The 24,143-nt window shown below is 27.3% G+C and overlaps 4 protein-coding genes across 4 annotated transcripts; 3 read left to right on the top strand and 1 right to left on the bottom strand.

The window, feature by feature from the left end:
- Positions 1-2,082: 2,082 nt before the first annotated feature.
- On the top strand, positions 2,083-3,755 carry OCT59_009814 (uncharacterized protein; the record flags this gene model as incomplete). Its single annotated transcript, XM_066132624.1, has 3 exons — positions 2,083-2,916; positions 2,987-3,241; positions 3,312-3,755. 3 exons carry the CDS (start codon positions 2,083-2,085, stop codon positions 3,753-3,755), a joined length of 1,533 nt encoding a protein of 510 aa, XP_066000250.1.
- Positions 3,756-4,200: 445 nt separating this feature from the next.
- Positions 4,201-4,956, bottom strand: OCT59_009813 (uncharacterized protein; the record flags this gene model as incomplete). The annotated part of the gene is made up of 2 exons (XM_066132623.1): positions 4,201-4,530; positions 4,606-4,956. The coding sequence occupies 2 exons, from the start codon at positions 4,954-4,956 to the stop codon at positions 4,201-4,203; spliced, it is 681 nt and encodes a 226-aa protein (XP_066000249.1).
- Positions 4,957-5,976: 1,020 nt separating this feature from the next.
- Positions 5,977-7,737, top strand: OCT59_009812 (uncharacterized protein; the record flags this gene model as incomplete). The annotated part of the gene is made up of 6 exons (XM_066132622.1): positions 5,977-6,061; positions 6,164-6,454; positions 6,682-6,914; positions 6,987-7,259; positions 7,336-7,497; positions 7,678-7,737. 6 exons carry the CDS (start codon positions 5,977-5,979, stop codon positions 7,735-7,737), a joined length of 1,104 nt encoding a protein of 367 aa, XP_066000248.1.
- Positions 7,738-10,625: 2,888 nt separating this feature from the next.
- OCT59_009811 (uncharacterized protein) lies at positions 10,626-11,898 on the top strand (the record flags this gene model as incomplete). The annotated part of the gene is made up of 8 exons (XM_066132621.1): positions 10,626-10,643; positions 10,835-10,840; positions 10,969-11,012; positions 11,106-11,149; positions 11,228-11,276; positions 11,476-11,519; positions 11,738-11,786; positions 11,865-11,898. The coding sequence occupies 8 exons, from the start codon at positions 10,626-10,628 to the stop codon at positions 11,896-11,898; spliced, it is 288 nt and encodes a 95-aa protein (XP_066000247.1).
- Between the last annotated feature and the right edge of the window lie 12,245 nt (positions 11,899-24,143).

Raw genomic sequence — 24,143 nt, 5'->3', positions numbered from 1 at the left:
AATTGGATCGAAATATGGTAGACGCAATAATTCGGACCATCTAACTCCAGTTTGCTTTACAAATCATTTTCTTGCTGCGTCTGAATTACAGCGTCTCCATCCTATAGCATCTTGACGATGTTGAGCCGAATCACGGCAAGTAAACCATTCGTCCATTTCATTTATCCCAGCAAAATTATGCTGCCAATTTTCATAATTCGCCTTCTTTTCGCATCTATGACACGACACCAAAGCGGAAATATGTCCGCAAATTTTTCTTGCAGCCGGTATGTCACATGAAACAAGAATCAGAGCTGCGTGAATTCTTTTCCCTTCTTGACATTCATACGTTTGATTTAATGTCACTCCTTCCCAAAGTGACTTCAACTCATCAATGATTGGCGCCAGATAGTGATTAATCTTATGTAAACTTACTTCATCTGGGCTGGGTAATAAGCCAAGAATCAAGATATTATTGCGCTTGAATCTGACATCCCTCGGAAGGTTACCGATTGCAGCGTATATTACTCCAGTGCTGTGGATTGTGCCATCGAAGGGTTGAAACCAATCCAAATTCAAAATCAATCCGAGGTGCAAATCAGCAACATCAGATCGGAAAAAATTATTCGAACTTTCATCTGTCGTTTCTTTAAAAGTTTTCCAAACTTCACCATCGTATATATCAGTTAGGATATTATCGAAAGTTGGACGATTTATCCAATGCCTTAGAGAATTTTCAAAGTTAGGTTGACGATACATTGCTTCCAATTGCTGCTTAATACTCACAAACGGAAATAATAATTCAGGTTTGATTGAAATTTGGTTATTTAACAATGTTGTTTTCTGTGCCAAAGGTGTTTGGCACAACCTTAATCTTCTAGTTGTCGAATTAGGAAATTCGACATGGCAACACTTCATGATGGCAGGTTGCTCATTTTGGAGAAAACTTTTTATTTCCTGTTTGTTGTATAATTTGTGGCATTTGGAACACGCCACAAAACTATGAAACCGGTCTTCAAGATTAAGGGCTTTTCTTGCTAGATATAAAGTGTCAGGAAATGTGTCAAAATCAGGACTACCGATTTCTGTTAGAACAAGCTTCAAGAATTTTATCAATGATTCTGTAGCTGTTTCTGGTAAGTTAAACCTGGTTCGGAAGCTCATGATCCATAATAATATCCATAAGAACCGATTATTTATTGATTGTTCAGTATCAGAATCTTGAAATGGTTTGAAAGGTGAACATGAATAATCTTCAAAAATTTTGTGGTATTCGTCATCATTGGATGGTTCATTATCAGATGATTCATTTCTATCATCGATATTTGCATCTTCCTCCGTAGTATATTCAGAAGATTCAGAAGATTTATCATCTACTATATCTCCTAATTCAGCAATTATAACCGGTCGAACATATTTTCTTGATCGTTGTCTACTAGGCAATTCAGCTTCCGATTCTCTCATTCATGGTTCATCTGATATTGAGGCACTTTCGTATGGTTTGTCACTAGGTAATTCAGCTTCTGATTCTCTCATTTGTGGTTCATCTAATATTGAGGCACTTTTGTATGGTTCGTCACTAGGCAATTCAGCTTCATCAGTTAGATGTACTTCTGTTCTTTCTGAATTATCATCCTCTGAATCTTGGTTAATTTCATGGATAGTTTTCGTACGAGGATCTACTAATCGTCCATTACATTCAGAACAATTACATGCAACTAACCTTCCAATACGTGATGATGTAGGATAAGATTGATTTGAAGATTCTTCGTCAATTATATTTGACACTGATCTGGTTCTTTGTATACGTGATGAAGGTATGGCATGAGGTCTAGAATCTGATTCTTCATTGAGTATACTTGATAATGATCTTTTTCTCGTCATTTTTGTGAACGTTTTTCGAAATAAAGTTAATTGTTATCGCTATTTTCGATTTGGTTGAATCTGTACTATGTCGATCAATTATAATAAATTTACCGAAAACACCAAAAACACCCGAGTTATTTGATTTGTTAATAAAAGCGTGACTCTTAAATGATTTTCAATTAAAATATGATATAAAAGGATAGTACCTGGCGCAGTTTGTACAATAAAATCCAAAAAATGACGCGTGAATATCTACCTGCTAATTGCTACACTTGTAAAAAGTGTTTAATTTGTTTTACTTTAGACACTTGCAAGTGTGATAAAAGTGTGAAACTAACAAGAGTAGGCAACCCACAACGCGGTCAACAAATTTATTCTCGCGTTTTTACTCCCAACGAAGAACTGCAAACAACAAACCAATTTCTTTTTTCTGCTAACGAAAAATTTCAATACAATAGCAATTTTAACATTCCATTTTCTTTCACCTTTTGTTCTACTTGCAATAGTAAATTTCAAAGATTGAAAGGTAATGATAAGTTAGCTAAAAGAAAAGACATATATACTAAAAAAAAAATACTTGCTGAAAAAGAGGAGAAGATATTAGAAAAATCTACTAACAAAATGAATAGTATATCTATTGATGTTGAAGATACTAAATCTAGTGATCTTGTTGATGGAGAAGATGAGGATGATATTTCTGAATTTTCTGAAGTTGAAGACTATGGAATTGATCAAATCAAGTTACAAATAGCTATTGAAAAGAAGGGTAAGAAAACTTCTACTTCTAAAACTATAACCATTAAACCAGTTGAATATATTACTGTTATAGAAGGAATCAATAATGCTGTTCAAAAAGCACTTAAGAATAGAAATATCAAGCCAGCAGATTACAGTATGTCATATAAAGCAGTAAATGCGCGTGGCCCTTCAAGTACATTAGAAGATAAATTGGATTTTAATGAATTTATTGAAGATTATAAGAAAATCATTGCTGCAGGCAAGAAAGTGTCAATAATAATTGTAATTGGTGATGATTCTACAAATGAAAAAACAAAATCAAAGCGTTCAAAGGTAAGAAAGTTCTGAAGTTCAACTGTTTTTTTAGTTTTTTCAATATCTAATTTCATATTAAAAATTTCAGGCTTCTGACAAAAGTGATTCCTCAGCTTCTGATGAAGAAAGAAATCAAAGAATATTATCAAATTCTAAAAAGAAAAGAAAGTCGCGTGCTATTCAAGAAAATGATTTATCTAAAGAAGAACAAACAAGAGCGGGAATCATAGCTGCTTTATGTGAAAAATACAAGTGTGATATGCATAATACACCATGCTTTATTCAAGAAAATCGCCATTTACAACTAAATCCAGCTAGATTACAGCTTTGGGCACGTGAAATTGTAAGTAATTTTAATTATTAGCAAATTGATTTTGCATTTATTTCAATTCTAACCTCAATAAAAATTATAGCATAATAAAAATACTACTTATGACGTTCCTCCAACATTTCCAACATTCAATGCAGTATTGGGCACGTTGGTAAACAAAAATAATGATACACAAATACCAACTATAGCGTCTACTACATCTACTACACCTGTTAATCCTATTGTGATTCAAATGCCATATCCTTATTCTCATTCTCCTTCAAATACATCTATTCATCCAACATCTATTCATCCAATATCATCACCTACTACAAATCATGAATTACCTTCAGTTACTGAATTTTTTCTTAACTTAGATCAAAAATATAATTGTAATAATGTATATTCCAAATTTGAAAATGCTTTTTTAGAAGAAGAAATTACGGTAAATGCAATTAAAGATTTGACTGATGAACAAATGGTAAAGTTAGGAATTGTTAAAATTGGGTGGCAAAAAAACATTAGGCAAGCAGCACAAAGATATTGATTGATTAGTATATTTTTGTATTTCATTATAAAATATAATAAAAAATTGTTTACTAATAAAATTGATATTCTAATTTTATTTTATTTTTTATAATAAATTTTTTACAAATAAATTGATGACTTAAAAAATGATTGTGCCATTTGAGGTGTAATTTGACTGCATGCAATTAATAAAGCATATATTGGATCATTACAAGCATCCATAAAATCATAATTACGTTTAATCCATGATTTAATTATTGAAAATGCTGTTTCTATAGGGTTATAATCAGGAGAATAAGGTGGAAGAAAAATTACGTGACATCCCAATCCTTCTAATAGCGAAATAAGATCATCATCATAATGTATTCTGGCATTATCCATTATAATAACGCTATTATTACCAGGATAGGGATTCATTACAGGAACCTATATTGAAATATTGAGAATTTATATAAGTTATAATTTTAAAATAATATTATAATTTTACATACCACTTGATCAAGTACAAATTTAACGAATTTATTTTTATCACATGCCCCTTCAAACACATCAACTGCAACAAATCCATCTAAAGTAAGAGCAGGCAAGATTGTATATCTTTTTCCTCGTACAAATACCACTTTTTTGCATGCACGTATATTTCTAGGAGAATATCCATATAATCTTGACAAACTTCTCTCATCCTTAGCACTTTCATCAATAAAGATTAATTGATTTGGAGTATAATGCTCACCAATAATTCCTAAATAATGTGCACGCATAATTTCACTTCTCTCATATGCTTCTTTTTGTAACTTTATAAAAAAAAAAAAACTATAATTAGAATATGCAGTTACTAATTTTTTTCTGAAAATTAAAATTTTCAATACCTTTTTTCTGGTAATTCCTAAATAATGAAGTGATCTCCAGAGTGTTGCAATAGAAGCTCTTTTTCCTGTAAGATTTTCCATCTCACTCACCAACTCGTCTAAATACCAGTTAACTTTATCTCTAATGAGATTTTGGAGTATATACATATCATTTCTACTGAAAAGCTTTCTTCTTCCAGAAATCCCTTTATATGGATTGGTAACACACGCCCATTTTTCATAAATATTTATTATTCTAGTTACAGAAGACTTGCTCATATATAATGTATTAGCAATATCTATAATAGAGAAACCATCGGTATATAAATATACTACTCTCCATCGTAAATCCTCACTAAATTCTTTAGGCATGAGGTATTTCTATTTATAAATAAGATAAAATTTTAGTTGAATAAGCAGAAATAATCATAAATATAGTATAGAACCTAATGTTGAAGTAAATCTAACAAATGGAAGCGAAATAAATCTAAAAAATACATACACAAGGTCTTTTCTATCAAGAAATAAATATTTCAGTTCAAAACTTTAGTTGAACAAGCGTTATAATTGTAGTGATTGCAATATATAATGTGGACCGAATGTTGAATCGCTAGTAATCTTCTAATAAATAGAAAAAAAAATTCAAAGAAAGTACAAAAACATACGCGTTATAACTCAATCATCATGCGTAATACAAAAAATTTGCATGTTGATAAGCAAAGCATAAAGTTTTATATGTACTACTTTACAAAATCACGAGTTTTCACCAATTTTATTATAATTGATCGACATAGTGCAGATTCAACCAAATCGAAAACGGCGATAATAATATATCAATAATATCAATATAATTCGTTTAAAATACTTAAATTAGAATAAAATCATCAACTGCGTCGATGTAATACTAAATTTATTAAAATCATCAATCTACACTTAAATTATAAATATAAATCATTCGATTAATAATATTGATAATAAAATAGACTATTCGATCGATCAGTATGATGGCGAAAGTTTCTTAAAGTTTAATTTTTTAAACAACTTCATTTTTTCTCACCAACCTTTTTCTTTTTAGAGTTTAATCTTTTTAGAGTTTAATTGTCGATATAATACTTAAATTATATTAAATTTATTAAAATCATCAACTATCACTTAAATTATAAATATTACATGATGTCGATTTGCGTTCAAATCGTTCGATTAATAATATTAATAATAAAATAGACTATTCGATCAGTATGATGGCGAAAGTTTCTTAAAGTTTAATTTTTTAAATAAAACTTCATTTTTTCTCACCAACCTTTTCTTTTTAGAGTTTTAATGTCTAATACTCTTCGCAACCAAAAAAAAAATAAAAAAATAATGAGCCAAAATTCGCAACCAAAAAAAATAATGATCCAAAATAGAAAAAATAAAAATACTGAAAAAGGTTTGGCTAGTGATAATCGAAATAAAACGATTACTAACATCAATAAAAGTTCGTCCAATATCCAACAAGCTGTTGAAGGAACTGCCACGCCAATTCATGAGTGAGCTCAAACTACTAACATCAATAAAAGTTCGTCCAATATTCAACAAGCTGTTGAAGGAACTGCCACCCCAATTCATGAGCGAGCTCAAACTACTAACATCAATAAAAATTCGTCCAATACTCAACAACCATCTGTTGCGCCAAGTCATGAACGAGCTCAAAGTGTAAAAGAGAGATATAAAAATCTTCGGCTTCCAGATTCGTCCAATACTCAACCACCATCTGCTGCGCCAAGTCATGAACGAGTCCAAAGTGCAAAAGAGAGATATAAAAATCTTCAGCTTCCGGTCAGATATCAAACTAATGAACCTACCTGCGATGATGATGATGCATCAACAGGTCTGTATCGTGTATATATCGTCAGTTAGATTTAGTATTTTTTTTTTTGTTAATTTTACATTTTTATACAGAGAATCGGAGGTTATCTCAAGAAGTATCCGATTTGCGTGTGAAGTGTTTACAGTTAGAACAACGAAATAATGAATTAACCAAACATACAGCTGTCGTTGCCACTGAAATAGCTTGCTTATGAGAAGATAACAAATTTCTTGCTGGTGTTAACGCAGAATTCGGTTCTGAAAATGACGACTTGAAAGAAGAGGTTAACGAATTAAAAACGAAACTCGAACAATACCAGATACAATCATCATCTGAAAGCCTTGATGTTATTGATGTTCCAGAAGAACGGTTAGCAAAACGGTTCAAATCGGATGGGTCAAAAAAAGTAAAGAAGACGGTACACTACGCCGAAAATCAATCAAAAGAAGAACAAGAAGAACAACGTGAAAAGGAGGCGAGGGTTTGTAATTTTGTAATTTTAGGCAGAATTGTACAGTCTTTATACTTTTATACTAATTGTTCCGATTTAAAGATTGAAATGAAAATGATCCTCAAAACTATTAAACCTAATGACAATTTGAATGATAACGAAACGTTTAATAGTCCAAAAAATGTTGAAATTCACAGTAGATTAATTCCTGAACTTCGAAGGGCGATGTTTCTGAATTATAAACCTTCAGTAGCACAATTGACGAACTGGTTGAGCGCCCTCCATAAGTCGCGAAGATCACAAACACAACTGAAAAAAAGTGGAAAAAGCGACGAGGACAGTCGCAGAGTTCACAACAACAGTCGCGTACAAAATGTAAAATTGTTGAATTTTTTCCTTTATCATCATGTTAATGATTTATGCTAATTTTCTTATATATTTATCATTTAAGAAAAAATTGCGTCGAATTAAGGCTGCAAAGGATCTTTATAGGAAAAGTGACGAAAGAATAATTGGTTATGAAAAACGCCAATTATTAAAAATGTTGGCAAATCGATCTTACCACTTGCCGGAAATCAGTGAGTCAGATGAAGAGAATCCAGATAAGACGATCGTATGTGTCTATGATTATTCTTGGTGATCACAAGAGGTTTATACTTCGATATTTATTATACTTCGATATTTATACTTCGATATTTATACTTCGATATTTATACTTCGATATTTATACTTCAATATATCACTCGTTCCTTTCTTTATTTTGTATTTATTTTATTTATATTGTCTTTTTTAGCTAAAAAATTTACTTCGAAACGTCATCGACTCACATTCGGCAAGGTTTTATGATATTTGATAAATTATAGACATCATTAAAAAACCCACGTTTCCAATTAATAATAGTTTTGACTGCCTCACTTGTAATAATAGTAGAGTTTTCATTAATAACCTATAAGAATATTTAATAAAAAAAAAAATTAAAATTAATAACAATGTAATTTGTTTATTATAAAATAAAAAATTAAATAGTAAAAGTTGTACAACTTCTTTGAGACACAATTCCAGTCATGAAATTGAATTTAACATTTCATAAACAGTTGTCCATCTTGTATTCAAATATGTTTTTAATCCTCTTCCATCAATTTGTTTTTCTAAAATTTTTAATTCTAATAGTTCTTTAGGCCTATGTGACTTTTTAAAATATGTCACAATAACTGAACACCATTGAATAATTTTTTTTGCAAATATGTATTTAATCAAATCTTTTGTAATAAGATTTAATGAATGCGCTATGCATCAAATGTTAAGAATATGTGGAAATTTTCCAGAAATTAAATTTCGTGCAGAATGACAGCATCTGTTACAATACCCGCTAATTTTTGGATGCCAATTTCTTCAATAATTAACTGTATTTGTTGAGCAAGAAACTCAGCAGTATGACTTTTACCCAAAAAATCTTTAATTTTCTAAAGAATATCCCGTCCATTGCCAAAATGAATAATAAAATTCCAGAGAGATTTCCCTGATGGGCTTGTTCAGCCATCCAAGGCTTAATTACACTGGTCGAAATCAAAACTTTCGGTCATGTGACAAATTGGCTGATCTGTCACACATTTCGGCCAAATTTCGTAAATTATTAAAAATCGGCCAAATTTCGACATATATGATTTATAGTCGATTTATTAATTTTGTTAATCAAACATTACGCGTTACGCATTACGCATATTAAAAGTTTAAAAAAGGATCATCTTATACATCCTTTTTTAAACTTTTAATAATTTTTTTCTTCCCCTCCCCTTTCCTTTCCTTCGTTCCCCTTCCCTGTTTCCCCTTCTTCCCCTTTTCCTTCCTTCCCCTTTTCCTTCCTTCCCTTTTCCTTCCTTCCCCTTCCCCCTTTCACTTTTTTTACTTTTTTTTTATAGGTTCAGCTTTCGGGTGGGCTTCCAAAGTACAGAAACTCCAAAGATTCGTAAGTACGAATTCTTTGGAGTTTATTTTATTTTTTTTTAATATGAACGGTTACTAACCGTTCTTTTTTTACTTTTTTTTTTTAGGTTCGGCCGTTCGGGTGGGCTTCTGAAGTATGGAAAAACTAAGTTTCGTAAGTACGAAACTTGGTTTATTTATTTTTTATTTTTTTAATTTAATTTAATATGAATGGTTACTAACCGTTCTTTTTTTACTTTTTTTTTAGGTTCAGCCGTTCGGGTGGGCTTCTGAAGTATAGAAACCCTAAAGATTCGTAAGTACGAATTCTTTGGAGTTTTTTTTTATATTTTTAATATGAACGGTTAATACTAACCGTTCTTTTTTATTTTTTTTAGGTTCGGCCGTTCGGGTGGGCTTCCGAAGTATGGAAAAACCAAGTTTCGTAAGTTCGAAACTTGGTTATTTTTTTTTTGTTTATTTTTAATATTATGAACGGTTATTAATAACTGTTTTTTACTTTTTTTAGGATCGGATGTTCTGAAGAACGGGAAAATTCTAAGATTCGTAAGAATCTTGAATTTTTTTTTATTTTTTTTAAAAAAAATATTACGAACGGTTACTAATAACCGTTCTTTTATTTTTTATAGGTTTGGGTGTGCTTCTGTGTTCCGAAGAACGGGAAAATTCCAAGATTCGTAAGAATCTTGGATTTTTTTTTTATTTTTTTTTAAAAAAAATATTACGAACAGTTACTAATAACCGTTCTTTTATTTTTTATAGGTTCGGGTCAGGGACGATGATTTTTTGTGATCACAGAATTTCACAGAAAATCACAAAATTTGGCTATAAAAATGTTGATAATTTTCAAGTTTTTGGCCTGATTTAGGATTTGAAATTATTATAATTCCGGCAGACACTAAATTTGGCCAGAATTTATGAATCGTAATGTTGGCCAACCTTGCATAATTCTGGCCAAATCACAAAATTTCACAAAATTTACTTTTACCACACACAAAATTTACTTTATACCGCCGCAAAAAATCATCGTCCCTGGTTCGGGTGTGCTTTCGTATTCCGAAGAACGGGAAAATTCCAAGATTCGTAAGAATCTTGGATTTTTTTTTATTTTTTTTAAAAAAAAATGTTACAAATGATTACTAATAACCGTTCTTTTATTTTTTATAGGTTCGGGTGGGCTTCCGTGTTCCGAAGAATGGGAAAATTCCAAAGATTCGTAAGAATCTTGGATTTTTTTTTTATTTTTTTAAAAAAATATTACGAACGGTTACTAATAACCGTTCTTTTCTATTTTTTAGGATCTGGTGGGCTTCCAAAGAACGGAAAACCAAGAAACCAAGATTCGTAAGTAAGTACGAATCTTGGTTTAATTTTTTTGTTTTTTTTTTAATATATGAACGGTTTACTAATAACCGTTCTTTTCTTTTTTTAGGATCGGGTGGGCTTCCGAAGAACGAAAACCCAAAGATTCGTAAGAATCTTTAATTTATTTATTTATTTATTATTATTACGAATAGTTTACTAACCATTCTTTCTTTTTTTTTATAGGATCGGGTGGGCTTCCGAAGAATGAAAACCCAAAGATTCGTAAGAATCTTTAATTTATTTATTTATTTATTATTATTACGAATGGTTTACTAACCATTCTTTCTTTTTTTTTAGGATCGGGTGGGCTTCCGAAGAACAAAAACCCAAAGATTCGTAAGAATCTTTAATTTATTTATTTATTTATTATTATTACGAATGGTTTACTAACCATTCTTTCTTTTTTTTTAGGATCAGGTGGGCTTCTGAAGAATGAAAACCCAAAGATTCGTAAGAATCTTTAATTTATTTATTTATTTATTATTATTACGAATGGTTTACTAACCATTCTTTCTTTTTTTTATAGGATCGGGTGGGCTTCTGAAGAACAAAAACCCAAAGATTCGTAAGAATCTTTAATTTATTTATTTATTTATTATTATTACGAATGGTTTACTAACCATTCTTTCTTTTTTTTATAGGATCGGGTGAGCTTCCGAAAAATGAAAACCCAAAGATAAAGATTCGTAAGTACGAATCTTTACTTTATAATTTTTTTTTGTTTTTTCTTTATTACGAATGGTTACTAATAACCGTTTTTTTCTTTATTTTTTAGGTGCGGTGGGCTTCTGACGAACGAAAACTTAAAGATAAAGATTCGTAAGTACGAATCTTTACTTTATAATTTTTTCTTTTTTTTTTAATTTTATTAATGAACGGTTACTAATACCGTTCTTTTCTTTATTTTTTTAGGTGTGGTGGGCTTCCAACGAACGAAAACCCAAAGATAAAGATTCGTAAGTAATATACTTACGAATCTTTTTTTTTAATGTTATGGAACGGTTACTAACCATTCTTTTGATTTTTTTTTATAGGTTCGGGTAGATTCCGTCTTTCCAAGGAACGGAAAAAACTAAAGATTCGGTATGAATCTTTATTTTTTTATTTTTGTTTATTATTACGAACATTTTCTAACTGTTCTTTTTCTTTTTTTTTTAGGTCGGTGTCTTCTGAAGAATGGAAAAAACCAAGATTCATAGTACGAATCTTGGTTTTATTTTTATTTTTTTTTATAATATTAACGAACGGTTACTGATAACCCGTTCTTATTTTATTTTTTTAGATTCAGTGGGCTTTCGAAAAACAACGGAAAACCAAGATTCATAAGTAAGTACGAATCTTGGTTCTTTTTTTATTTTTTATTTTTATTTTTTATTACTACGAACGGTTTACTAATAACCGTTCTTTTCTTTTTGTAGGTTTCGGGATCTTTAGAAAAGTGGAACCAAAGATTCATACTTACGAATCTTGGTTTATTTTTTATTTTTTTTTAATATTATTATGAACGGTTATTAATAACCGCTCTTTTTTTTTCTTTTTTATAGGTTTGGTGTCTCGGGTAGGTTCTGATAAACAGAAAAAAACCAAAGATTCGTAAGTAGAATCTTGGGTTTTTTTGCTTTTTTTTAATATTATGGAACGGTTACTAACCGTTCTTTTCTTTTTTTATAGTTTCGGTGGGTTTCCAAAAGATCAAGATTCGTAAGTATATACGAATACATGAATTATGTGATTGTGGAATTGTAGATTAGTAATACTTATTTGTAATATGCATTTATAAATAAAGCTGTGATTTATTGCGAATATTAAATAAAATGAGTTGTGGCTGAATATTAGTAAATAAATTTAGTACAAATTTGCAACATAAATTAAGTAACATTCAGAAAACTATTCACCAAAATTTGCTATCTGAAATTGTTCTGAATGTTAACTGAATTTTGGCCGAAATTTTAAGCCGAACTTTAAGCAAGTGGCAGCGAACTGCAGCCAAAAAATCAGCTAAGGTTCGACCAGCATTAGACCATAAATTAGCCTAAAATCGGCTGGTTGAATTTTGGCTGATTTGGACTATTTTGACAAGTGTTAAAGTTCAAAAAAAAATTCTAATATTAGAATTTTTAAGTTTTGTATAACTTTTGCATAAATATACTTGCCTAGTGTTAAATTACTCTCTTCTTCAAGCAACCTATATGGCTTTACATTAACGCGTAGGATTTCCTATATTAACATAGTATTAGCAAGTATCTTCCTATCTGGTAGACTATAATTTGATCTAAGTTGCTTAAATAATTCAATGATAAATGGATGTTCAACTAGATGCCACGGTAAACCACAACATACAAATGCCTTAATAAGTGCTGTATCAATATCTTCTTTTCGTTCCTTACTGAATCTGAATTTTCATAGAAATCTTCCAAAATAGTTTGATCATTATTTTGGCGTTTAACATTAGTACCAGAAGAGATTTTATGTTCACGTGCTTTTACCATATATATGATGGCCTCACGAATTAAATGGTCTACTTTTAAACAATTACTAATTATATGTTTTTCCATAGCTGTTGTCTTTTCAGGTCAGAAAGTCCTAAAGCCAAACATATTGCAATATAATGCCCTTTATCTATCTCCTCTTCTTGTTCAAAAAATCTCTATATAGGTTTTTTGGACGTCCGCCATAAATTGCAGTCTTATTTTTTTTGAATTTGAAGGTGTACAATCTGTCATTTTTTTAAGACTTGATTCTTATAAAAAAAAGATTATCAAATATGATTAATCTCTTTTTTTAGCTATAATGACGAATTGATAATCCAATTGATCCAATCAATTTATAAAAAAGAGTTTTGGAAATCGGAATTAGTTTTGGAAATCAGAATTAGTTTCAGAGTATCGGGATTAGTTTCAGAATAACCAAAACTAGTTTCAGATTTTGGGTTTTATTTCGAGTTTCAGAAATAGTTTAGGGTTTCAGATGAGGTTTCGATTCATATATTCTGAAACCCAAAACTTTTGGAAATCCTCATAGAGGTTTCGGTCCTCATGTTTACTTTGAACTGTGAATTTCACCTTGAATTCCCCACATATTTATATCCATAAAATTTGACCTTTTTTAAGTATCCTAAAAAATATGTTTTCTAATTTAATATTCTGTAAAAGAAAATGATCTCTTAAATATTACATCATAAAGAAATATTCTATTGTAAAAAAATAATTTTGTAAAGAAATAGTTTTATAATTATCAATTTAAGGCCGCTCCAAGCCAATTCTTTGTTTAACATAACATAGGGGTCCCAATCTAGGAGGGGGGAAACAAAAAATAATACATAAAATAAAATACATGGCCAGAATTACCATTAATTTTAGCCAAAATTTTGACCAAAAGATTGAGCAAAAATTTTGGATGATAATTCCGGCTAAAACTTAAAGATTTGTCTAATTCTGGCCTAAATTACATGTATTTTTTTTACATAAAAAATCCAAAAACAGGGGGGGGGTTATGTTAAACGAAACATTGAATTGGTGCGGCTTTATCCCCTGATTAGCACCATTTACATGATTATGCAAATGTAGTTATACCTATTGGGTAGCAAATTTTATATGTATTTATTTATTCGTTTCTAGGAAATTTTGCAGTAAAATTAACTATTGATTATACTATAATGGACTGATTTGAAAATTTGAGTAATTCGGAAAGATTTGCGTTTTCCAAATGAGAACAACTTTCTTTTAATTTATTTGTAATTTCAATATTATTAATAATAATAGTTCTGAAGTTTTTTAAAATTTTATTATTTTTTTAAAATCTTTTAAAATGAAAAAAAAACAAGTAAAAGAAAAATAAGATTCAACATACTATATTTTACTCATGATATACTATAAAACACTTACTATTGTGTAAATGGTAGGGAATAAATCAATTATTTCCTGGCTAATTGAAATAGTAAAATTTTACTAAGAATCAGAACATGATTAGCCAAAGGCTGATCATTTATCCAATTCTAGTAAAATTTTACTTATTTCTAATTAGCCAGGAGATAAGTAATACTTATTCCAACTTATAATCTATTTTTTATAACTCATAATTACTTCTCTTAATTATTCCTATTAATAAATTTGACAAATTGGTTATCATATTGGAATTTATTTCTATTGACGAGTTCAGTAAACTGGTTATCATATCATAATTGATCGACTCCTTAATTAATCTATCTGATCTTTATTAATTATTCAACAAATGTTACATCATGTAGATTATTCTACTTCCCAAATGTTTATCCTTTCGGCAAATTATTTATCTAATTACGTGGCTTTCAATCATATGATCTTTTGTTTGGTATATTATTTATCTATTCTATATAATTAAATTTGATATCTACAGTTACAACAGGAGTTGAAGCACAGTTAGTTAATTTACAAGATTATAAGAAATTTATCTCTAATTACAAGAAATTGTTAAATAAAAAGAAAAATATGGCTATTTTAGTTTCTTTGAAGAAGAAAAAAAAGTAAAAGCGAAAGGTAAGGTTATTTATTGTATTAGATAAACTTTGAATTATTATGCATGCTTATATATTTACCTTTCTAAAAATGTCTAATTCTGAAGAATCAGAAAATAAGAACATCAAATTATATAAAAAAAAAATATGGTCCCAAAATTGGATAATTTTTCAATTATTTTACAAGAAGAAGAGTGCATAATTCATGAATTAAGGGACCAATACAAATGCAGCTAGCATAATGCATCATATTTTGTTGATGATGGAAGGCATATAAAACTTACTGCAATATAATGCTGGATAAAAGAAATTGTAATTTTCTATTAATTATGTATTTTATTATTAACAGAGAGATTTACTTATTAAATTATCTTATTTTTAAACTAGAGGTACAACAGATAATACAATTATTAGATTTACTTATTTTTTTATGATCTAATAGCACTAAAGATAATTTTACTAAAATATTCACATCTATAATTCCAAACTCTAATCCTAATGCAATATCAATATTTTCATATGACTTTTCCATTAAAAACACAAAATTATATACTTTTTTTGCACATATAGTCAACTCTTAATATAACAAAGTTTTTGCTATTATGCCTCAAATGATTTCTTTTGCATAAAATTCAAATACAAGTAACTTTTTAAGTTTACTATTATTTTCACTGAAAATGAGTAATTTCTTCTCAAGTATTTAGAATTGCTGCAAGACGTTATAAATAACTGAAAATAATATTTTACTACTATAGTTAAGTCATCAAAATTGTGTATTTTTTATCAAAATTTTTATATGTAAAAAATTAGTTTGCGTATTTTTGGCCTAAATTTGGCTAATCTTATATATATAATATATTTACTGTACGTATTAGCCATTTGGATAAAGTAGTGTAAAAACTCTTTTAAAGTTAAATAATTTGTAAAAATCATGAACTTTGAGTGAAAGAAGTTTCAAATAGTGTATAATAACTCAGCTTAAAATTCAAATAAAAGCTGTAAAAATGCTTACAAATACAAGTACTATTGGAAAATCAGGAAAATCAGCAAAGAAAGAAAGTTTATACTTGTTAAATTTAAAAATTTTGTGATTTTTTAGGGAAATTTTTTTATCAAATGATCGATATTATATATACTATTTTGAAAATGTGAATAATGAATAAAAAAACTATTTCGCAATAGTTTTTAATTATTTTAATAAAAAACATTGCAAAACATTTTTTATTTCTAATTTAACAAATAAAAAACTGTTTTACAATAGTTTTTAGTTGTTTTTATAAAAAAATGTTGCAAAACATTTCTTTATTTCAATTTAATGAATAAAAAACTATTTTATAACAGTTTTTAATAATTTTAAATAAAAAATGTTGTTAAATATTTTTTTATTTTAATGAATAAAAAACTATTTTATAACAGTTTTTAATAATTTTAAATAAAAAATGTTGTTAAATATTTTTTTATTTTAATTTAACAAATAAAAAATCATTTTACAACAGTTTTTAGTTGTTTTAATAAAAAAATATTGCAAAATATTTTTTATTTCAATTTAATGTTTTTATTTCAATTTAACAAAAAAAATCCATTTCACAACAGTTTTTAATTATTTTAATAATAAAAAATGTTGTAAAATATTTTTTAACTATTAATTTAATTATAAATACAGTATACTCTCGATATACCAAAGTCACGATATACTGAAAATCACTATATACTGAAGATTTTTGTATTACCATTTTCATTAATAATTAAAATCTTTTGATATACTGATTTTACTATAAAATTTTATATAACATTATACTAAAGTTTTCATTTTTACCGTTTATAATAGTATATAATAAAAAAAAGTTTGTTATACTGAAGATCAAAACCATATGATCAAATGATGTTTAATTTGCATAATTTTCGCAACTTTATTCTCTCATTTTTATTTTTCAATATTAACGTTACTTTGAAGTTAAACATTTAGCTGCTTTAGCTGCTTTAAAAGATACTATATGAACGTTAGATAATTGGATTAGAAACAAGTAATTTGTAAAATTTGTTAAACGTAAAATATGTAATGATTTTCATAGTATAATAAAGTCACATGATTTTAATCTTAATATAATGAAGTTTTCTAAAAAAATTATATAAACTTCGGTATATAAAAAAATTTGAAATACTGAAGATTACTATATACCGAAGTTTTAGTCTTGAATGGCGACTTTGGTATATTGAGAGTTGACTGTATATAGTTCTGACAGGATCCTGAATAATATATATATAGGTTAGATGAAAAATTCAAAATTTACTAAGGTTAATAAGCAAATATTTTTCATGTCTATTTAGCAAACTTTTATCTAATGCATAAATTTTTTACACTGCTAAGCAACTTATTTTATGATATATATATATATAATTTTTTTTATAAAATATGTATATAAAAAAAAACAAAAAAACAAAATTTTTGAAATAATACATGGATAAAGCTATTATTATTTTTTTGTAATATTATAACTTATAAATGTTTCTTATAAATATTTTCATATATCTATTCTGTGACTTCAGAGCGTAATTTAGGCATTTTAGTCAAAGTAAATATCCAAAACCTTCTTAAGTAAAGTTGTTTAGCAGGTTTGAATCTACTTATATATAAATTTATATTATAATTGAATAGATATTTATGGATTTATTCATGTTTTTGTAATGCTATCAATATGCGAAATTTTTATTTTTAAATTAAAAAATTTTCTAAGTAAAAATAAAATAACTTTTATTGATTATTACAAAAATTAGTGTAAAATTATAAAAAAAACAGAAAAACACTTCCCACCCACCTGTTGTTCTCATTTTAAATATATATTTTTTAAATGTTACATGAACATGTTAAAGCTCTGAACAGTTCAGTTCCATTTTTCAGTTTTTTTTTAATTGGTCAGAATCCATTTTGCACAATAATTTGCTATCTAGTGATCATAGAAACCTGATCAATAGCTTGTTGGAATCTACTCGTTGAGACAGTTCGAATGGTATTAAAATCATCTTTCTAGCATTGATAAATAAAGAGTTAATTTTTCCAATTTTTTAAAAAATAACTCACCATCTATTGATACTAGAAGGATGGTTTTAGTACCATTTGAACCATTTGACAAGATGATTTCAATGAGCTATTGATTGGATTTTTATGATCACTGGATGGCGAGTTATTATGCAAAATAGATTTTAACCAATCAGAAAAGAACTGAAAAATAGAACTGAACTGAACCATTCAGAGTTTTAGAACACATATATAATTTATATTTTAAATATTATGCAGATACGTATTTGTTTTATCAAAAACATATTACACGATCATGTCTAAAAATGGTCCTTATATTACATATACAATTAACTTAATCTAAACATGTTTAGGCAACATAACATTAAAAAATTGGTTCTTATATCCGCTGACCTAGTTTTGTGAAATTTTACAGAAAAAATTTTATATGCCTAGTATTATAATTAGCAGGTTTCTTAAAGAGAAAAAAATTTTAAGAAATTTTTAAATTTTGGATTACCATTTTACTATGAAATTTTTAAATAAAATTACCACCGCCAACCTTAAAATTTGAGTTCACAAATGAGAACCAATTTTTTAATGTTGAGTCACTTTATACATATTTTATTAGATTTTTTTAATGTGAAAAATGTAAAATATATATTATATTATATATATATATTAAAAAAATCTATCCTGCTACACAAATATATATCTGTCTATAATAATAATTTAATACTCTGCTACACATAATTATATTTGACTATTTTAAAATTATGTTATCAAATAAACCTATATTTATATATATTGTTCAGGGTTCTATACTGACTAGTATTTCAAAAAAAATCTGATTTGATTCATATCTGCAAATTTGATAGATTGAATCATATATTTTATAATCTATGATTTGATTTGAATTAAAAAAATATGATCTAATTCAGATTAAATCGAATCAGATCAGCAATTTACTCAAATCAGATCAGATCAGATTAAATTCAAGCAGATCCAAATCAGATTTGATCAAATACCATTATGAAGTTGAAAATATTGCAACACATTTTTATAATTAACAAATAAAATTTCTTTTAAGAATTTGGATTATACAATTCTCTAAAGAAAATTTTAAAAGTTTAATTTTTTGCAAGATAGCTATTACTTAAAAAGAAAGGGACATTTAAAATGAAATAATTCATATGATTTTAAAGAAAAAAACTATTTTTTTAAAATATAACTTTTTAATATAATTATATATATAGTAACCTTTAAATAAATTTATAGTAGATACATTTTAGTTTACTTGCAAGTTTACTTAGAATACAAAATGAGGTTTTAAATATTGTTTTGAATTATTTGACTTTTTTTTAATAATCTATATATATTTTATTAGTAATAACTAGGAAACAGAAACCGTTGTACATCCAGAACGAAAAATTTTGTACAAAAATTTTTATTTATTTATTTTTTTTTTAAACACTATCTTTTGTACTTTTCAAGATTAGCTAAACAAGATAAAAAATGATTAAGTTTAAATTATGTTTCTACGAAAAAAATAAAGTTAAAACATTAGGAACATCTCTTTAAAGTTGAAAATTCAAAAAAAACATTTATTTAAAAAATCCTATCGAAAAAGTATCAAACAAATAAAAAATCTGCTTTTCCCAATTTACCTTTAAAAGTCCAGTGTGTACAAAATCCTGGCGTCTCTAGAAAAAAACAAGAAATGAAACGTTAGAAATGTTTCTTTAAACTCAAACAAATAAGAAAAGTCCCTCTTTCTTATTTACCTTTAAAGTCTGGCATGTACAAAAAATCCAGTGTCCCTAGAAAAAAAAATAAAAAATGAAACGTTAGAAACGTTTCTTTAAAGTCAAACAAATAAAAAAACCCACCTCTTTCTAATTTACCTTTAAAGTCCAGTATGTATAAGAAATCCAAAAACCTTAGGAAAAGAAATAGGAAATGAAACGTTAGAAATGTTTCTTTAAAGTCAAATAAATAAAAAAAACCCTCTTCTCTATTTTACCTTTAAAGTCTGGCGTGTACAAAAAATCCAGTGTCCCTAGAAAAAAAAATAAAAAATGAAACGTTAGAAACGTTTCTTTAAAGTCAAACAAATAAAAAAACCCACCTCTTTCTAATTTACCTTTAAAGTCCGGTATGTACAAGAAATCCAAAAACCTTAGGAAAAGAAATAGGAAATGAAACGTTAGAAACATTTCTTTAAAGTCAAATAAATAAAAAAAACCCTCTTCTCTATTTTACCTTTAAAGTCTGGCGTGTACAAAAAATCCAGTGTCCCTAGAAAAAAAAAAAAATGAAATGTTAGAAACGTTTCTTTAAAGTCAAACAAATAAAAAAACCCACCTCTTTCTAATTTACCTTTAAAGTCTGGTATGTACAAGAAATCCAAAAACCTTAGAAAAAAAAATAAGAAATAATCCGTCAGAAATATCTGATATTTCTTTGAAACCAAATAAGAAAAAAATATACTCACTATTCCAGTCCGCCAAAACCTAAAAAAAGAATCAAAAAAAAGATATCTAGTTTATCATAAACACTTGTTTATTTTTTGATGTAGCACAAAATTTCAATGACACACTCTGTGTGGACCAATCAGAAATAACGCGTGTGGACAAACGGATTTTGCCATGTGATCCAAATATGTCATTAAGGTTCATGAACATATATAGTCCTTCGCTTCACTCCAGACAATAATAAATTTGTATATATACAAATAAATAATTAAACAAGTTATATTTATTTTTAAAGGTACGATTATTAAAATATTTTTTAATGAATTATATTACTATTATAAAAATAAAAAACAAAAAAAATTAGTAAGAGGCTAAATTTTTTACAATTTCTACAGGGTTATTCCCACTGGTCGAAATCAGCCAAATTTCAGAAATTATTAAAAATCAGCCAAATTTTGACATATATGATTTATGGTTGATTTATTGAATTATGTTAATCAAATGTTATGCATTACACATTATATGTATTAAAAGTTTAAAAAAGGATCATCTTATACATCCTTTTTTAAACTTTTTTAATTTTTTTTCTTTCCCTTTCCTTTCCCTTCCTTCGTTCCCCTTCCTTGTTTTTCCTTTCACTTTTTTTTACTTTTTTTTTTTTTTTTATAGGTTCAGCTTTCGGGTGGGTTTCCAAAGTACAGAAACTCCAAAGATTCATAAGTACAAATTCTTTGGAGTTTATTTTATTTTTTTTTAATATGAACGGTTACTAACTGATTTTTTTTTCTTTTTTTATAGGTTTGGCCATTCAGGTGGGCTTTTGAAGTACAGAAACTCCAAAGATTTGTAAGTACGAATTCTTTGGAGATTTTTTTTTATTTTTTTTTTAATATGAATGGTTAATACCAACTGTTTTTTTTTTTTTTATAGGTTCAGCTTTCGGGTGGACTTCTGAAGTACAGAAACTCCAAAAATTCATAAGTATGAATACTTTAAAGATTTTTTTTTATTTTTTTTTAATATAAACAGTTACTAACCGTTCTTTTTTCTTTTTTTTTTAGGTTTGACCGTTTAGGTGACTTCTGAAAATGGAAAAACCAAGTTTCATAAGTTCAGAATTTGGTTTATTTTTTTTAATATTATGAACGGTTATTAACCGTTCTTTTTCTTTTATTTTTTATAGGTTTAGCGTCTCAGGTAGGGCTTCCGAATTTCAAAAAATGAAAAATCTAAGATTTGTAAGTATATATGAATCTTAGTTTTAATTTTTTTGTTTTTTTTAATTTTATTAATGAACGGTTACTAATAACCATTCCTTTTTTTATTTTTTAGGTTTGGGTAGGCTTCTGAAGAATGAAAACCCAAAGATAAAGATTAGTAAGTACAAATCTTTATATTTTTTTTTTTGTTTTTTCTTTATTACGAACGGTTATTAATAACCGTTCCTTTCTTTATTTTTTAAGTTTAGTAGACTTTCAAAGAACGAAACTTTATTTTTTTATTTTTGTTTATTATTACAAACAGTTTCTAACTGTTCTTTTTCTTTTTTTTTAGGTCAGTATCTTCTGAAGAATAGAAAAAACCAAGATTCATAAGTATGAATCTTGGTTTTATTTTTATTTTTATTTTTATAATATTAACGAATGGTTACTGATAACCGTTCTTATTTATTTTTTTAGGTTCAGTGGGCTTCCAAAGAACAACGAAAAACCAAGATTTGTAAGTAAGTACGAATCTTGGTTCTTTTTTTTATTTTTTATTTTTATTTTTTATTACTATAAACGGTTTACTTAAAGCTCTGAACGGTTCAGTTCAGTTCCATTTTTCAGTTTTTTTCTGATTAGTCAGAATCTGTGTTGTGCAATAACTCACCATCCAGTAATCGTAGAAACCTGAACTATAGCTCGTTAGTATCATCTCATCGAGACGGTTTGAATGGGACCAAAATCATCTTTCTAGCATCGATAGATGGCAAGTTAATTTTGCCAATTTTTCAAAAAATAACTCGCCATCTATCGATGCTAGAAAGATGACTTTGGTACCATTCGAACCGTCTTGATGAGACGATTCCAACGAGCTATAGATCGGGTTTTTACGATTACTGGATGGTGAGTTATTGCGCAAAACGGATTCAGAAAAAAACTGAAAAATGGAACTGAACTGAACCATTCAGAGCTTTAGGTTTACTAATAACTGTTTTTTCTTTTTGTAGGTTTTGGGATCTTTAGAAAAAGTGGAACTAAAATTCATAAGTACAAATCTTGGTTTATTTTTTATTTTTTTTTAATATTATTATGAACGGTTATTAATAACTGCTCTTTTTTTTACTTTTTTATAGGTTTGGTGTTTTAGGTGGGTTCCGATGAACAGAAAAAAACCAAAGATTCGTAAGTAGAATCTTGGTTTTTTTGCTTTTTTTTAATATTATGGAATGGTTACTAACCGTTCTTTTTTTTTATAGTTTCAGTAGGTTTCCAAAAGATTAAAATTCGTAAGTATATATATACGAATACATGAATTATGTAATTGTGGAATTGTAAATTAGTAATATTTATTTGTAATATGCATTTATAAATAAAGTTGTGATTTTTGCGAATATTAAATAAAATAATAAAATAAGTTATGGCTGAATATTAGTAATTCAGTATAAATAAATGTAAATTGAAATTTAATATGAATTATGCAATATAAATTCAGTTAACATTCGGCCAAAATTTGCTATCTGAAATTATTCCAAATGTTAACTGAATTTTGGCTGAAAATTTAAGCTAAATTCTAGGCAAGTGGCAGTCTGAACTGCAACATATGCAAAAAGAATTTTAGTAATAATATTTGGTTAATTTTGGCTGGATTTCAGCCATAATTTGGGCCAAATTTGCCTGTATGAAATTTGACTGAATTGGACTATTTTGACTAGTATCCACCTATCAGTAAAATGGCATATAAATAACTAGATTTGATACTTCTTATTTAAAACTTTAATTACTAATAGATATGCTATTGTATAAAGAATTAGTATGTTCTAGAATGAGAATTTTTTATAAGTATTATGGCTGTGATAACCCACCTAATTCTAAGTAGATACATCATATCTAACCAATTATACTTTTAAGTTTTCTAATATTTTTAATTTTAATAATTCTTTTGCTGATCAACTTGAATTAGTAAAAATTAAAAACTTTAAAATTTACCAATCCCAATCAGCTTTCCCAAATTGACTGATTTTATATTATATAAATCTAAAAAAATTAAGTAACACCAAACTTTACTAAAAATGGCCAATTTTTTGAAATGATTTTGTAATAATTTTAAAATACTACTAAAATACATTTGATACATCAAAATATTTTTATTATACTTTTATTATTATTTTATAATTGTATTGTACCTAGGTCTAAAAATAACTCAAAATAATATCACAAAATTTTTATTGCTTTTATTATTATTTTATTATTATAATATAATACTATTAACTTTGATATTATTTTAATATTTTAATTTCAAAAATACCTTAAATATATTTTGATATATTTTGAAAGCCATTGTATTTAGGTCTAAATAAAAAAATTAGCAATTTTTAGTAAAGAACCTCCAGTCCAAATGATCAACATTCTAATATGCTCCTTAAAAGAAAACTAAGAGTAAAAATGCTGAAATTTTGGGAGAAAAGAAAAACTAAAAAACAAAAAAAAAAGTTATAATATTCAGAAAACCCTTAAGGGAAAAACTGAGTAAAGAAAGTAATAAACACCAAGCCTTTATCTACTACTTCAACACCTTAAATAACAACTGATAATAATAAACAAAAGCCCACTTTCTAGATGATTACCTCTACTTCAACTTGACTTGTACTTCATAGAGAGACTTTTACAATGCTTCTAATAATAAAGAAACCAATAGGAAAACTTCATACTAGTACAGAGTTCAAAGTCCAGCCACCCCAGTATGTAACTGTTACAACTTTTAGG

This window comes from Rhizophagus irregularis, chromosome 18, assembly GCF_026210795.1.
Source record: "Rhizophagus irregularis chromosome 18, complete sequence".
NCBI lineage: Eukaryota > Fungi > Glomeromycota > Glomeromycetes > Glomerales > Glomeraceae > Rhizophagus > Rhizophagus irregularis.
This window is presented reverse-complemented; position numbering and strand designations above follow the sequence as displayed.